The sequence below is a fragment of the Capra hircus genome, chromosome 23, assembly GCF_001704415.2.
Source record: "Capra hircus breed San Clemente chromosome 23, ASM170441v1, whole genome shotgun sequence".
Lineage (NCBI taxonomy): Eukaryota > Metazoa > Chordata > Mammalia > Artiodactyla > Bovidae > Capra > Capra hircus.
In genome coordinates this window covers 29,421,338-29,439,374 of record NC_030830.1, presented here as the reverse complement: position 1 = coordinate 29,439,374, position 18,037 = coordinate 29,421,338, and the positions used below count along the sequence as shown (strand labels likewise).

The window sequence follows — 18,037 nt, the reverse complement described above, 5'->3', positions numbered from 1 at the left end:
ATTCCTGCCCTTTGTTTCAAAACTTCTATATAACTTCTCCCCCTCACCTCCTTGGAGCCATTCTCTCAGGGTTATTTAAGATGCTGCCTCTCAGACTTGAAGTCCTAAAACTTCCTGCTCAATAAAATATAGCTCTCAACTTTGAGGTTTTGAATATTTTTTAAGTCTACCACACCATCTACAAGAAGTTATTCAATATGGAAAAGACAAAATTTCAAATCTTGAATTGATACAGTGATACAGAAGTTGTGACCTTCACCAAAATTTTTGTCCTAAATTTTCAGACATTTGTGTTCCAGAGTATTGAAACAGGTATCTGTTAGGCATACTTTCAACTGCAAATAATAAAGTACTCAGAGAGGTTTCTTTCTTTTAGATGGCAAGAAGCTTGAAGGTTGCTGGTATTGGTTCTGCTCTTTGACAGTGTCTTCAGGAACACAAACTCTTTCCATTCCACCATCCTTAGTGTGTTGGGATTCAGCTACATGCTTGCTACTTCATGCATGCAAGTAGCAGATACTGAATCCTTCATACAGAAAGGAAGAGATTCTTATCAAAAGACTTGAAGCTTTCCAAGAACTATGTTCCCTGGGTACCCCCAGCTACAAGAGAGATTGGAGAAGTGTGTGTTTAGATTTTTGGCATCTAAAATGAGAGAGAGAGAGGAGATTTGAGTTAGTGACAAATAAAACAGCCTCCTTATGGTTCTCTGATAGCTGGCATGGTAGATAAGGTACAGAAGACTCCCAAGATGTAAAACAATAATCTAAGCATTTTACAGATGTCATTTAATTTGATTCTCACATCTCTTTGACATATGTCTCCCAGTATTATCCCTTCTTTTTCAGTAAAGAAAACTAGCTCTTAGGGAGATATATTAATTTACCCAAATTATATGGGAATACTCTTGTTGTCCCACCTTCATCATCTCCAAATAACTACCTGATGGCCATGTAGGTCCCCTTCTACATAACTTACCATAATTATTGATATTTCACTCAATGAAGGCAGAGTGTGAGAGAGGAAGGAGTCAGAGGTCATTTCTTAGTTTCTGACTTGAGAAGTCAAAATGTGCATGTGCATGCATGCTCAGTTGCTCAGTCATGTCCAACTCTTTTGTGAGCTCATGTACTATAGCCCACCAAGCTCCTCTGTCCATGGGATTCTCCAGGCAAAAATACTGGAGTTGGTTGCCATGCCCTCCTCCAGGGGATCTTTCTGACACAGGGATCGAACCTGTATCTCCAGGGTCTCCTGCATTGTCAGGTGGATTCTTTACCACTGGTACCACCTGGGAACCCCCAGAGAGAAGTCTCAATGGGTTTGTCTATTTCCTGAGACAGGAAGAGTGGTGTTTGACAGACACTATGTAAGTTCTGGGGCTTCCCAGGTGGCACTAGTGGTAAAGAGCCCACCTGCCAATAAGAGATGCGGGTTTGATCCCTGGGTCAGAGATATCCCCTGGAGGAGGGCATGGCAACCCACTCAAGTATTCTTGCCTGGAAAATCCCCATGAACAGAGGAGCCTGGTGGGCTACAATCACAGAAAGAGTCAGACATGATTGAAGGGACCGCCTGCATGCATGTACCTGTCTGTCATTCAAGTGGCTATGGGTAATATGTATAAGAAATGTGTTGAGAGGATAAATAAAACTGATAAACCATTAGCCAGACTCATCAAGAAACAAAGGGAGAAAAATCAAATCACTAAAATTAGAAATGAAAGTGGAGAGATCACAACAGACAACACAGAAATACAAAGGATCATAAGAGACTACTATCAGCAATTATATGCCAATAAAATGGACAACTTGGAAGAAATGCACAAATCCTTAGAAAAGTACAACTTTCCAAAACTGAACCAGGAAAAAATAGAAAATCTTAACAGACCCATCACAAGCATGGAAATTAAAACTGTAATCAGAAATGTTTCAGCAAACAAAAGCTCAGATCCAGACGGCTTCACAGCTGAATTCTACCAAAAATTTCGAGAAGAGCTAACACCTATCCTACTCAAACTCTTCCAGAAAATTGCAGAGGAAGGTAAACTTCCAAACTCATTCTATGAGGCCACCATCACCCTAGTACCAAAACCTGACAAAGACGCCACAAAAAAAGAAAACTACAGGCCAATATCACTGATGAACACAGATGCAAAAATCCTTAACAAAATTCTAGCAATCAGAATCCAACAACACATTAAAAAGATCATACATCATGACAAAGTGGGCTTTATCCCAGGGATGCAAGTATTCTTCAATATCCTCAAATCAATCAATGTCATACACCACATTAACAAATTGAAAAATAAAATCCATATGATTATCTCAATAGATTCAGAGAAAGCCTCTGACAAAATTCAACATTCATTTATGATAAAAAACTCTCTAGCAAACAGGAATAGAAGGAACATACCTCAACATAATAAAAGCTATATATGACAAACCCACAGCAAACATTATCCTCAATGGTGAAAAATTGAAAGCATTTCCCCTAAAGTCAGGAAAAAGACAAGGGTGCCCACTTTCATCACTACTATTCAACATAGTTCTGGAAGTTCTGGCCACAGAAATCAGAGCAGAAAAAGAAATAAAAGGAATCCAAATTGGAAAAGAAGTAAAACTCTCACTGTTTGCAGATGACATGATCCTCTACATAGAAAACCCTAAAGACTCCACCAGAAAATTATTAGAGCTAATTAATGAAAATAGTAAAGTTGCAGGATATAAAATCAACACTCAGAAATCCCTTGCATTCCTATACACTAATAAATAATGAGAAAGTAGAAAAACAAATTAAGGAAACAATTCCATTCACCATTGCAACAAAAAGAATAAAATGCTTGGGAATATATCTACCTAAAGAAACAAAAGACCTCTATATAGAAAACTATAAAACAATGGTGAAAGAAATCAAAGAGGACATTAATAGATGGAGAAATATACCGTGTTCATGGATTGGAAGAATCAATATAGTGAAAATGAGTATACTACCCAAAGCAATCTATAGATTCAATGCAATCCCTATCAAGCTACCAATGGTATTTTTCACAGAGCTAGAACAAATAATTTCACAATTAGTATGGAAATACAAAAAACCTCGAATAGCCAAAGCAATCTTGAGAAAGAAGAATGGAACTGGAGGAATCAACCTGCCTGACTTCAGGCTCTACTACACAGTCATCAAGACAGTATGGTACTGGCACAAAGACAGAAATATAGATCAGTGGAACAAAATAGAAAGCCCTGAGTAAATCCACACACCTATGAACACCTATCTTTGAGAAAGGAGGCAAGAATATGCAATTGAGAAAAGACAATCTCTTTAACAAGTGGTGCTGGGAAAACTGGTCAACCACTTGTAAAAGAATGAAATTAGAACACTTTCTAACACCATACACAAAAATAAACTCAAAATGGATTAAAGATCTAAATGTAAGACCAGAAACTATAAAACTCCTAGAGGAGAACATAGGCAAAACACTCTCCGACATAAATCACAGCAGGATCCTCTCTGACCCACCTCCCAGAATATTGGAAATAAAAGCAAAAATAAACAAATGGGACCTAATTAACATTAAAAGCTTCTGCACAACAAAGGAAACTATAAGCAAGGTGAAAAGACAGCCTTTGGAATGGGAGAAAATATTAGCAAATGAAGTAACTGACAAAGAATTAATCTCAAAAATATACAAGCAACTCTTGCAGCTCAATTCCAGAAAATTAAACGACCCTATCAAAAAATGGGCCAAAGAACTAAACAGACATTTCTCCAAAGAAGACATACGGATGGCTAACAAACACATGAAGATATGCTCAACATCACTCATTATCAGAGAAATGCAAATCAAAACCACAATGAGGTACCATTTTATGCCAGTCAGAATGGCTGCTATCCTAAAGTCTACAAGCAATAAATGCTGGAGAGGGTGTGGAGAAAAGGGAACCCTCTTACACTGTTGGTGGGATTGCAAACTAGTACAGCCATTATGGAGAACAGTGTGGAGATTCCTTAAAAAACTGGAAATAGAACTGCTTTATGACCCAGCAATCCCACTGCTGGGCATACACACCGAGGAAACCAGAATTGAAAGAGACACATGTACCCCAAAGTTCATTGCAGCACTGTTTATAATAGCCAGGATCTGGAAGCAACCTAGATGTCCATCAGCAGACAAATGGATAAGAAAGCTGTGGTACATATATGCAATGGAGTATTACTCAGCCATTAAAAAGAATAAATTTGAATCAGTTCTAATGAGGTGGATGAAACTGGAGCCTATTATACAGAGAGAAGTAAGCCAGAAAGAAAAACACCAATACAGTATGCTAATGCATATATATGGAATTTAGAAAGATGGTAATGATAACCCTGTATGTGAGACAGCAAAAGAGACACAGATGTATAGAACAGTCTTTTGGACTCTGTGGGAGAGAGTGAGGGTGGGATGATTTGGGAGAATGGCATTGAAACATATATAATATCATATGTAAAATAAATCGCCAGTCCAGGTTCAATGCATGATACAGGATGCTCGGGGCTGGTGCACTGGGATGACCCAGAGGGATGGTACGGGGAGGGATGTGGGAGAGGGGTTCAGGATGGAGAACACATGTACACCCGTGGTGGATTCATGTTGATGTATGGTAAAACCAATACAATATTGTAAAGTAATTAGCCTCCAATTAAAATAAATAAATTTATATTAAAAAAAGAAATGTGGAGTTGTTTCATAGTCAGAATTGACATAACTTCTAAAGAGTTGATCAGAAATCAGTATCACCTTTCTAGATTTTTTTCTTAAGAAATTAGAAAATAAATAGTTCTTGTCATGGCAGTCTGAACATGAGTTGGAAAAAAATTCCCAGACACTGAATATTGCAGAAAGGAGTGAGTTTATTAAGAACAAAGAGCAGAGATAATGTGGGCACCGAGAACACAGTGGACTGACCTCCTGACAGGCCAGGGAGAGTCGACAGGACACTGTTAAAACAGCAGCCAGGCTCAACTTTTCATGTAGCCAATTTTTATAACTTCAAGACAAAATTCCTGTTGGAAGGTTAGCATTAGGTGATCGGTTAGGACACTAAAGGGTGAGCACTGAGGTAGGCATTTTTGTCTAAGTTAGGGGCAGAAAGCTTGCTGGTGATGATTAGGGGGTTTTTGGCAAAGGGGCTCAGTCAGTTTCAGAGGTGACCGTGGTTCTGGACTCCTCTTCCGTCTCCTTGGTACAAGGCCTTGCACCTGTGATCTTGCGACAGGACTCTAGAGTTCTTTCAGGGGTCTGTAAGAAATGTAGAGATGACTGTTGGCTCAGACTCACTCCTTTCCCACTCACCTGCCCTGTGGTAGGCAGCTTCTAAAGTGGACCCTGATGCCACCCACATCCTTTTGTAGTCATCCCACCCCCACCCCCACCCCCACTGCCCCATCTTGAGCAGTCTGGACCTTGGTGACTCACTCCTGATCAATAGAACAATGGGAAAGATGGTGGGATGTCATTCTGATCACTAGGTTACAGGAGATTGCCACCTCTGCCTTGCAAGCAGACTGTATTTGCCTCCTTGGCCTTCATGATTGGCTGAAGTAAATGGACTTGTTGGAGAGGCCAGTGTGGCAAGGGACTGAGAGTGATCTCTGACAGTAGCCAGCAGACTGTGGAGGCCCTTCAGTCCAGCCTCCCTTAAGGAGTAGCATTCTAACAATAACCTGAGTGAGCTTGAATGTGATCTTTCCTCAGTCAAGCTTCCAGATGAGACCACCTGACCCAGCCTTATGAGTAACCCCGAAGTAGCTAAGCTGGATTCTCGACCCACGGAAATGAAATCATATATATGAGTTGCTCAAACCACTAACTTTGTGGTAACTTACTAAGCGGAAATAGATAACAAATACAAACACCCCAAGTGGGTTTAGCTGTGAGAGTAGGGACCAGTCTATGTCACAGTTGACTGGGGTACATGCTTACCTAATAAGAGATAAGAGAGGGCAGACTGTCTCGGTGATTCGGAGAGACAGCAGACAGGCTGCTCATATATGGAAATAAATTACCCAGATGTCCAATTAAAACCAGGACTGGGAATTGAAGTACACAGGAGAAGTGAGAAATCCCTAAGAGGGATGCAGCTATATTTGGGCCAGACTCTCAGCAGCAGCAGCTGGCATATGAACTAGGCTGAGCCTTGCTTTGAAGAAAGCTCTGAGTCTCATGGGGTAGAAACACTGACTATAACCATATAGTTAAAAGCTTTAGACAGGGTTGAGAAAGCCAGGTAATCATTAGGAGAAGTCTCAGGCTAAGTAGATTTTCCTTTACTGGAATCCCTAAAAAATTGGAGTAATTTTAAAAAAAGGTACTTATTTATTTGGCACTGGTTCTTGATTGTGTCATGTAGTGTCTTCACTCTTCATCACTGCATGCAAGATCTTTAGTTGCAGCATGCTAACTCTTAGCTGCAGCAGTGGGATCTGATTTCCTGACCAGGGATGGAATCTGGGCCCCCTGCATTGGGAGTGCAGAGTGTAAGCCAGTCCCAAGGAATAATCTTAAATTGTTAAATAGCAAGAATTTGAATTGATGATCACAATAATTCAGTATTTCTGTCCAGTGAGCAATTTTCTTTCTTTCTTCCTCTCCTATCTTGTCACCATAACTGCTGATGCTTTGTGTGCTAGTCAACCTAGGCTGCCATAGCAAAATTCTACAAGCTGGGTGGCTTAGACAATGGAAATTTATTTTGTCTTAGTTATGAAGGCTTAAATTCCCAGGTCAAGGTGCCAGCAGGGTTCAGTTCTGGTGGGATCCCTCATAATTTGCTTAAAAATGGCCACCCTCTTGTCATGTGCTCACATGGCCTTTTCTGTGTATGGGAAGAGACAGAGATCTCTGGCATGTCTTCCTCTTCTTACAAGGACACTAGTCCTATCAGATTAAGGCCCCATTCTCTTGACCTTAGTGAATATTAATTATCTCTGTAAAACCCTCGCCATTAAATACAGTCACATAAGACTTCTACATATGGATTGTGAAGGGGACACATTTCTGTCCATAACACTTTCCAACCACTAAATACCTTAAAAAGTAAGCTCAGTTAGGGTGGGAACTTGGATTGTCTTTTTCACCAAGATACCTCATTTTCCCAAAGCCTATTACAGTGCCTGGAACAGAGTAGGTTCTCACTAAATGTTTTTTAAGTAAATGAATGAAAGTCTTTTTCTCCCATCTGATTGAGACTGCAATCAAGGAGTCTGGGAGAATAGGTCAAGGAGCCAGGTATTTAATTCTTCATTAAGGGTGGACAGTTTTCACATTGTCTTGTATAAAGTTCCTTCTGGTTTTATTACAAGGTCTGTGTATATCACTGGGGTTTCCAAATCATCTGATTTTTTCACCCAATTCCTTCATCTAAGATTTATTAATCACCTAATAGATGCTCAGAGTGGGATCATGTGCTGTGGGTCAAGCTAAGGAGGAAAAGGCAAGTTCCTTGCTCTTAAAACATTTGCCAGGAGCTTATTGAGGGATGTGTGTGTGTCTGTGTGGTGGGGGCAGGGGAGGAGGAGCTTGGGGGGGCAGTCATGTAACCACACAACTATAATATACACACAAAAAAACACTGAAAGAGCCCATTTCCCTTCCCAGAGGTTTAGTAAGAGAATCCAGTCCTAAATAAAACAGAAGGATTACATACTAGTTACCTAGCACGAGCTTTCTTGATGACAGGACTGCTTAAGAACTGATAGAAGTAGCTCATGTAAGATTTGGCAGCACTTTGAAACCTGTTCGCATAAAACTCCAGGAACCTATTGGCAGGACAGGAGTGGAGATGCAGACATAGAGAACAAAATCGTGGACCCGGAGTTGGGGGAGGGGAGGGTGGGACAAATTAAGACAGTCCCATTGACATATATACACTACCATGTGTAAATTAGATTGCTAGTGAGAAGTTGCTGTATAGTGTATAGCACAGGGAATTCAGCTCAATGATGTGATGATCTAGAGGGGTGGGATGGGGGTGAGTAGGAAGGAGGCTCAAGAAGGAGGGGATATATGTATACACACAAGAGCCTCGGGTTTGATCCCTGGTTGGGAAGATCCCCTGGCAACCCACTCCAGTATTCTTGCCTGGAAAATCTCATGGAGAGAGGAGCCTGGTGAGTTACAGTCCATGGGGTCACAAAGAGTTGGACACAACTGCATGAGTGGCTGAGCACACATGCATGGATAGCTGATTCATGTTGTTGTACAGCAGAAAATGACTCAACATTGTAAAGCAATTATATGCCAATCAAAAATAATCTTCCCACTAAAAAACTCCATTACAAAGCACCTGAGAGAATAAGAAAGTTTCTCAGTGATTGGCTCTTATCTTCAGACATGGAGAGTTTGAAGGCCTACAATGAAACTACAAATAGGAGTAGGCTCAAATGTTTATCTTCCAAGGTGCAGGAAGGGTAAAAAGAGGGCGAGGAAGGAAGCAAAGGGCTAAGTGCATGCCAGGCTCGAAAAGCAGGTAAGGGGCAGACAGATCCCCACGTTTTTTAGGATCCCTCAGACTGATCTTCTCAGACTGTGCCAACATCTATAAGAAAATTCTTCAAATCTTTGCGGCCATCCTGGGAAGGCCACCCAGCAGCAGGACCTGGAATGTCCTGGGTGTTTAAGCTGCCATGTCCCCAATGGTATTTGTGCTGAAAAGGACAACCATGGTGATGTGGCATCAAATTACAGCCAGACCCCCAGTACGAGGCCTTGCCTAGTCACTCCTTAACCTCCAAATAACTCAACTCGCATTGTACACGTTTGCATGTGCGGATCACGCTTACTTTGTTATGATTCCCCCTAGTATTTGTGACTTAGTTTGCTCCCTGTGGGGTCCTGCCTAGATCAACCACGAACCTGTCTGAGCTTTCAGAGACTGAACCCGTATTTTTCACACTTCTTTCTAATGAGGGAATCTATGAATCCAGGGACCAGTACCAACTCCCACTGTCCAGTTCCAGAAAGAAAGCATGACAAGAGACCTAACAAAGATCAGAGCTCTCACTAACTGAGCACAGTACTTCTGGAAAGTTCTGCCTACCCTTCTGGGGCCAGAAACAACGTTAGACATAGACAAGACTGTGCCCTTTGCAGGAAATGACCGAGCTGGTGACAGATGTCGAGTGGGGCACTGTAGGTCCCAGAACAGGGCCAGATAGTGATGTGGAAGCATCCTGAGGCCCTGGAGGGTTTCCCGCTTGGTGTCATCCCCAGCATCTATTGGGTGTTAGATCTTTCACCTGCGGCATCATCTGGTGGCTCGTGGGCATTAAGTGGGGTCAAACCACACAGCATGTGTGTCAGCACTTTACCACTCCTCAGGTCCAGTGGTGATGGATGGATTAGCTGTTGCCGCTGGCCATGGTTACCCCACTCTACAAGAGTTGGGAGCGGTGTCTTGTTAACCATAGGCTCTGGACATGGATGGCCAGAGCTCACAGCTAAGTGCTTTGGGCTATTTATTTAACTTTGTTCATCTATGCCTCCTCTTCCTTGAAGAAGTGAAACTAGAAATTTGGGGGCATAATGGGTACTGGGTACCACTGGAGTGAGTGGCTGGCAGTGGGGGGCAGGTGTCACCCTCTGTACAAAGGCAGCTTGCAGAGTGAATGATTATCTCTCTGTCCACTCCCAGAATCCTGGCCCCCAGACTTCAGCCTTCCAGATTAGATGGCTCTTCCTTGTGAATTTTAGTTAATGATAATGCATTAAATATTGATTCATTAATTGTAACAAATGCACCTTAACTAATGTAAGCAATCAATGGTAGGGAAAGCTGCAAACAGCATTTATAGAAACTGTCTGGATTTGTTTCATGACTTCTCTGTAAATCTCAAACTGTTCTTAAAAAATAAAGTCTAATAGGAAAAATGGTTATTGTGTTGTATTGAACTCCATAATTATGTAATTAAATTATTCCTAAACTCCAGAAAATGGGGGGCTAGACACATATACACTACTATATTTAAAATAGATAACCAATAGTTCAGTTCAGTCACTCAGTCGCGTCTGACTCTTTAACAAGGACCTGCCAAATGGCACGCGGAACTACACTCAACATTATGCAATAAACTAAATAGGAGAAGAGTCTGAAAACAAATAGGTATATGTTTATGTATAAGTGGATAACTTTGCTGTATACCTGAAACTAACACAACATTGTAAATCAACAGCAGTCCAAGACAACATAAAAATATGTTGAAAAAAATAAGGTACTATTGTCTATAAAAAAGAAGGCAAGACAGAGTTTGAAAGCCCTGACATCAAGGTTAACCTACAGTGAAGTTCAGAGTCAATAAGCTCCACTTATAACCACACAGTCAATCCAATTACATGTTCAGTGTCTCACCCAAAATATGAGCAAAGCACCAAGCATCTCAGGAGCAGGGAGAGAACTTCTAACACAGAGTTTCTTAGCCTTGCTGCTGCTAAGTCGCTTTAGTAGTGTCCGCCTCTGTGCGACCCCTCAGCCTTAGCACTTTTTGATATTTGGGGCCACTTCTGTGCATTGTAAGTTCCTTAGAAGCATCCTTGAAAGTGAAAGTCTCTCAGTCATGTCCGACTCTGCCACCCCATGGACTGTACAGTCCATGGAATTCTCCAGGCCAGAATACTGGAGTGGGTAGCCTTTCCCTTCTCCAGGGGATCTTTCCAACCCAGGGATCAAACCCAGGTCTCCCACATTGCAGGCAGATTCTTTACTATCTGAGCCACAAGGAAAGCCCAAGAATACTGGAGTGGGTAGCCTATCCCTTCTCCAGCAGATCTTCCCGACCCAGGAATCAAACCGGGGTTTCCTGCATTGCAGGAGGATTCTTTACCAACTGAGCTATCAGGGAAGCATCCTTGGCCTCTAGCTGTAACATACTAGTAGCACAAATCTCCAGCTGTGACAACAAAAGCGTCCCCTGGGGGCAAAATCCTTTCCTATCAACAACTACTGCTCAAACAAGAGAGAGACAGAAAGAAAGAGAGAGCTAAGCTAAGCTAAGCCATGTCACTCGTGTCCGACTCTGTGCGACCCCATAGATGGCAGCCCACCAGGCTCCCCCGTCCCTGGGACTCTCCAGGCAAGAACACTGGAGTGGGTTGCCATTTCCTTCTCCAATGCATGAAAGTGAAAAGTGAAAGTGAAGTCACTCAGTCGTGTCCGACCCTCAGCGACCCCATGGACTGCAGCCTTCCAGGCTCCTCCATCCATGGGATTTTGCAGGCAAGAGTACTGGAGTGAGGTGCTATTGCCTTCCCTGAAGAGAGAGAGAAATATCAAGTAAATAGGAAAAAAGGAAACAGGAAGAAAACAGAATGCAGAAAATCATAGAAATGAGCAAAAAATATCTCAAGAGTGATGAGAAGAAACTGTATTAGTGAAAAAGAACAGGTTATCAAAAGGAAGAAAAATTTCAGGAGTGAAAAAAAAAATCAAATGCATGTTAATAGAAGGAAACCATTGACTAGAAAGGCTAAAGAGAAAGTTGGAACAAATTTCCCAGAGTATGGAACAAAAAAGGCAAAGAGATAGAAAATTGTAGTGGGAGAGAGGAAAGAAAAGATTAGATCATTTTAGGTTATCTAAGATCCAATAATGGCTCTTGTCAAAGAGAGAACATAAAAGATAAAGAGTAGGGATGTTTCAAGTAATTAGTTCAAGAAAAATGTCCATAATAGCAGAATATGAGTTTGTAGATTGAAAGGACCCATGAGGAATCCAGTATCTGAATTTTCTAAACAGTTGGGACAAAGCAGTCCTACAAGGACCCAGGGAAGAAGTACAGGTTCCATCCAAAATTCAGAAATGAGAATGACCTGTTGCTTCTAGAAGCTAGAAGAGCAGTGGAGCGCTGCCTTCACTCTGAAGAAGGCATTCCAACAAACCAAACTGTCAGTCAAGTGTGAAAATGCAGTGAGACCTGCGTGGTCTTGTTCAATGCATCTTTCATGCTTCCTTTGTCAGGGATGCTATTGGAAAATATCCTGTGTCAAAAACTAGACACCTTTCTCCCCATCCATGTGTTCATGAGCATATGTGGCTCTGATGGACCCACTAGGATACTCTTTCATCTGGTCAGGAAGCTAGTCTTGGGGACTTGGCCATGGGGCCACTCTGCAGCTGGGGCCAGGGCTGGCAATGCGGTGGCAGTTGCACCCCAAGCCCTGCTGCAGCACGGGACATGGGCTCTGCAGAGCAGGATCTGAACTTGGGCACACTGGAGAAACAACTATAGATCTTGCTTTTAGAAAAAAAGACCCCACAGGCAAATCCCAACTCTGTTGGGGGAACAATGATTTCATTAATAATTACAACTAGTCCAACAGGCCCCCACAATCCTTCCTGCCCAGCCCTCCAAATCTTCTAACTCAGTTACTGGGTGAGAATAGAAAATAATGCAAAAAAGCCAAGGAGGGCAGAACAAAGTATCTCAATCATTTCAGTCTTTTCTGGGTTTCCGATTTCCAACTTAAACCAAAGGCACTTGGTAACATGCACGCACACACACACACACACACACACACACACACACACACACGATTAACCTAAGATGTAGTTTCCTTTTAGAAATCTAAAATCTCCTGAATTGACTCCAACAATACTTCACTAGACTCTTTTTGAAAGGAGCAGATGAATGAGTTGGACAGAAAATTTTTTGCTTGGAAATTTCCCTTTCTCAGATTGCAGATTTAAGGGGAGAGCCTGCCAAGTGTTCAGCAATGCTGTGCATGGTGGCTTCTGGCAGGGACTCTCTGTACCCGCAGCTAAATGAAGGTTTCCCTGCGTCACTGACTTACCATTCTTCATCACCTGCTCTGTCCCCACTTTCCCACACCAAGGTCTTCTAAACAACTTGGGAAGAGAGAAAAAACTAAAACTCTAACTGTGCAGGACCCCACAAGGCTTTCTCAGGACAGACCTTCTCCCCTATCTTCTGCTCTAATTCGTCTCTGAAGCACCTAGATAATAGTACTTGATGCACACTTCCTGAGTTGTTTTGCAGACGTAATCTCTGCTGCCCACCCCACCCCCTCAAGTGGAAGATGTTAACTACTCGATGTCCCTGAGCACATAGCCCCAGGCCTCCTGGAGCCTAAGCACCGATAGTGTTCACCCCTGTGACACCACCCTATCTTACCACCAACCAATCAGAGAATTGTGCAGGAGCTGATTACAGATCCTGTGACCCCTCTCCCTCACCTGGCTTTTATTTTTAACCTTTTATTTTGGTGGCTCAGACGGTAAAGCGTCTGCCTGCAATGCAGGAGACCCGGGTTCTATTCCTGGGTCGGGAAGATCCCCTGGAGAAGGAAATGGCAATCCACTCTAACTCTCTTGCCTGGAAAATCCCATGGACAGAGGAGCCTGATAGGCTACAGTCCATGGGGTCGCAAAGAGTCGGACACGACTGAGCGACTTCACTTCACATAGCCAGTTAACAGTGTGATAGTTTCAAGTGGACAGCAAAAGGACTCAGCCATACATATACATGTATCCATTCTCCTCCAAACTCCCCTCCCATCCAGGCTGCCACATAACAGTAAGCAGGGTTCCCTGTGCTGGACAGTAGGCCCTTGTTGGTTATCCATTTTAAATACAATGGTGTGTACATGTCAATTCCAAACTCCCTATCTCTTTCCCCCATACTTCCTCCCTGGCAACTATAAGTTCTTTCTCTAAGTGTCTCACCTGGCTTTTAAAGGTGCTTTGCCAAAACCCTTCAGGGAACTCAAAGCTTTTTAGGTGTCAGCTACTTCTTCTCACATGGCCCTGCATGGCACCTTACTCCGCTCCAGATTCCGACGTTTCAGTCTGTTTGGCCTCACTGCATGTCGGGCACACGAATTTGTATGAACATGAGTCTGTTGGTGGATGTGAAAACTCAGATCTGCTGAGTGTCTGTCTTGGAGGGGAACCCCTCCCGGATCAGTCTGTGTTTAGCCTTGGTAAATATTACTGACAGTACTCCAAGGTGGTGGTACCAGTTATACTCTGCCTTGACTGACACCATGACTTTGTATTTCCTCAGACCTAATTTTAATAGGTGTGTAGTGTACCTCTTTGAGGGTCTGACTGGTCTTTCTCTGATGAGAATTGATGTTGAACACATTTCAATGTTTAAGGCCTGTAGGGATATGTCAGGGGTATAGCGTATGTGTGAATTGCCTGTATACTTAAAGTACCTATTTAAGCATCTTAACCATTCTTACCAAATGAGTTGTCTCTTTTCCTAAGTGATTTGTAGGAGTTCTCTTTACATTTTGGATGTGAGTTATTTAACAATTATAGGTAATATTAATACAATTATCTTCCCCCACTCTGAGGCTTTCCTTTTCACTCTCTTAATGGTATAATTTGATGAACAGATGATTTTAATCCTCATGAAGGAGATGTACCCGTGTTTTATTTTATGATAGGGCTTGGTGTGTTCCATGTGGTACATTTCTGCCTGCTTCAGGTCTATTACCGGCTCTCCTGGTGGGTCAGCAGGTAAAGAATCTGACTGCAATGTGGGAGACCTGGGTTTGATCCCTGGGTTGGGAAGATTCCCCTGGAGAAGGGAAGGCTACCCACTCCAGTACTCTGGCCTGGAGAATGCCATGGAAAATCCTATGTGCAGTCATGGCGTCATGAAGAGTCCAACATGACTGAGCGACTTTAGCTTTCAGGTCTATGACAGCATTTTAAAGAAAAGAATAGAGTGGGGATTATGTTAAAAGAGTCTGTGTACACTTAGGACCAAGCTGGCTGAACTATGACAATAAACAGGGGTGTCTCCCAGACCCCTTATCAGAGCCCAACCCACGCCTTCAAATTCTCCTTCCTTCATGACACGCTGCCAACCAGCTCTGCCCACTGCCCCCACCCCTCCCCCCTCCCCCATCCCTCCCCCTTCCCTTTCAGGAAGAGCTGAGTTCATCTCTTGGTAACGTCTTGGAAAGACTATGGACTGAGTCTCCCTCTTCCACAATAACCACCAGATAGATCCAGTTCAGGCAGACAACACAGAAATCACACTACATGGCCAGAGTCATTCACCAGTTATATTTGAAATCTAAGCTCTTTGAGCTATACACGTGCACAAATGATTCGGTTGGTGGGAATCTTCCCCTCCCCCTCCACAGTTAAACTTTTCAAACATAAAGTCGTGCTGAAGAGGCTTGCATCCTGTGGGTCAGGGGGATACTGAGGCAATTCTGACTTTCACGATGCTTGGAGGGGAGTCTTGTCTGTTTCCTCCCCATCTCCTAGGATATGTACCTCTCTCCACCTCCCCAAACCCAATCTCATGAGAGAATTAATTGATCTGAGATAGATTAACATCGACATTTTGCAATAAGTGTGGCCAAGACTAACCACCTGGGTCATACACTCCACTGAGTTTTTATTTTATTTTATATTTGAAATGACACACAATTGTCATTTCAATTTTGACTTAAGTTGGTTGGAAACGTCTGATGGAACTGTTTTGAAACACTGAAAAGTCATTTCCAAATAGTTTCTCTCATCCAGATTTCTCTAGAATCTGCCTTTTTCTGAAAATTCTGAGTTGTTTAAAAAGTCAAAGAACCCACAAATGATTGAGTCAGCATAAAAATGGCTGACGCCTGTAGTTCTCAGCTTGCTCCACTAGAGGGCAGCATTCTCCACTATTAAGTCTACTCTTTATTTGTCCATGAAAAACCAAAAACCTCCACAGCAAAGGAAAGTCAAAGCATTTGCTTACTATATACTCCTCAGATTTTATTTTTCAAAGGAGCCTTCGTTTTTCTTATGGAAACTCAGGATTTTACAAGCAGCGCTGTCCTCAGTTTCACCTGTACTGTGCCCAGTACTATATTGCTATATTCACAGTAAAACGGACTTTTATTTCTGAGTCATCAGTCTAATGTTTTCAGTTTCTGATGAAACTAACATACACCTTAATTGAAAACCACAACAATCCTTCCATCAGGTGGCTGTGTTATTGTTCTCGTGTGTTTTTCTGAGGCTTGGGTAATGACAGTATTTCCCCTCTCCGTTGTAATTGACATTTGCATCTAAAGAAAGTCACTGAACGTACAGGAGTAGATGAGGCCTGGCACATTGAGCAGAAGGTGATGGTTCTATAGGTGTATCTTCTGTAATGCACTTTGGGCTAGAGAAATAGAAAAATCACATGTAACAAAAACAAATGCGTTTTTGAGCAAGATGAGCATTGCATGAGCAGGACTTGCACAAACATTGATGGATCCATCTTTCCCTTTGAACATGCTCAGCAGCTGCTACGTTGATTTAGCTGCATTCCAACTGCCCGCAGCCGACGCTTGCTTCTTCACTTTATTTAAAAACACCCGGTCTTGATAGCAAAGATGTTGGCTAACTGTTTATATATTGGCAACAGAAGTTTTGTGCCCTTTCAAAATTCAGCATTATACATAATAGAGTGTAATATTATCAGATTACCTGTATTAGTATATGAATGCATTCATAAGCAATGCACATATGTTTTAAAGCAGCTAATGGCTGAAGAATCACTAAATAAAAAACATCCAGATTTTTAAAAGCACAGCTGAAACATTTGTACAAATATACAAAGAGAAGGAAAAAAAAAAAACAATCGTTCAGACACCGTGAGACTTTTGTAATAAATAGGTTTGTCTGAAATCGATCTCTGTCACCCTGGACAAGCCTCCCCAAGGAGGTTGGGAAAGACTGACAAGGGAATCATCTTCAAAATCTACTGAGGGTTATCTTTGGGGCCAAGCTCAGTTTTTCCTCCAGGAATTTTCACAGAGCTATGAAGTCTTTGACTCCAAAGAGTGACAATTACCCAGACTTGTTAAGCTGGAGGATGCTGAGAATTTTGCTAAGCTAGATAGGACATGACTGGATGCTGACAATCGGTGACTTATAGTATATCCTCAAATCACAAAAATAAATGCTGGTGATCATGCATGTCCTGGGAATGTTGGGATGCAGAGGATTGGGGAGACCAGATAGGGAAATCTCATGCAATCAAAGTCAAGTTTACTTATGGTCCTACTTAAGTGGCCAGGAAGAAAAAACAACGCACCCACGTCAGGACTGGGACTGGAACGGTTCACAAACAACACAGGAACTATTTGTCACTGATGTCTCCGGCTTGGATCCACATGGGAACATGAAGGTATATAGGCTGTGCTGACTGTTTAATAAGAAAATACTACTTTTTTTTTTTTTTCCTAGAACCTCCTAAATAATGGATTATACTCGGTGAGTATGATATGATCAGGAAACTTATCACCTTTTCCTAGCCCTTTTGTCCGAGAGGCTTGATTACAACGAAGGAATTTCAAACAACCAAACACCCAGGGATTTAAAGGCAATTTTTTTTTTCGACAAACAAACAACAGGGAGGAAAAAAAAAAAGCATGGTAAAGAGTAGACGGATATTTTCTTGGAGGCGAAGTGGTGAGCTCAGTTGGACACGGAGGGCGGCGGGCCGGGACGTCGGGTCTGAATGATTTTTGGCTTCGGGGACGTCTTTGGATCCTCCTCCTCCTCGATGTCACTGTCGCACACGTGCACGACGACGCTGGGGGTGGACTCGGTCCCTGCGTGCAGCTCATACTTCTCTCCTGAAAAGCAAGTGGAACGGGGGTGAGAGGCAGGAGGGGATTCTAAACTGATTATTTGGTGAAGTTTGTTTAGGAAGCAAGGGGGCATTTTAACATGTCTCGAGAGATGCTGGGAGATGGTGTCAGAAAGTGGAATGAGAGGCATCTGTCTCCATCTCAAGCCCACCTTCTGTCACCTGTACAGCCCTGGACAGGCCTCCTCACCTCTCTAAGCATCAGCCTCCACAGCTGTAAACTTCAAAATGGTAATAACAACAGTCTGAAAGGTTGGGGTGATGACTCAGTGGGCCCGGCTGTAAGTTACCCGTTTCTCTTCTATTTCCCAGCATGGCTGCTAACAGCTAACCTCGAACCCATCACTTTACTCCTTCATCTTTCGGAGAAGGTTCTCCAAGTTCTCCTCCT

General features: G+C 42.5%; 1 protein-coding gene across 3 annotated transcripts in view; it reads right to left on the bottom strand.

Annotated features, from left to right (window-relative positions):
- Positions 15,057 to 18,037, bottom strand: part of RCAN2 (regulator of calcineurin 2) — a 277,144-nt gene continuing 274,163 nt past the window's right edge. For all 3 annotated transcript variants that reach the window (XM_018039084.1, XM_018039085.1, XM_005696367.3), the window contains one exon: positions 15,057 to 17,632. In XM_018039084.1, coding sequence (XP_017894573.1) covers positions 17,472 to 17,632 — 161 coding nt within the window. In that variant the 3' untranslated portion in view covers positions 15,057 to 17,471. The remainder of the gene's footprint in view (positions 17,633 to 18,037) is intronic.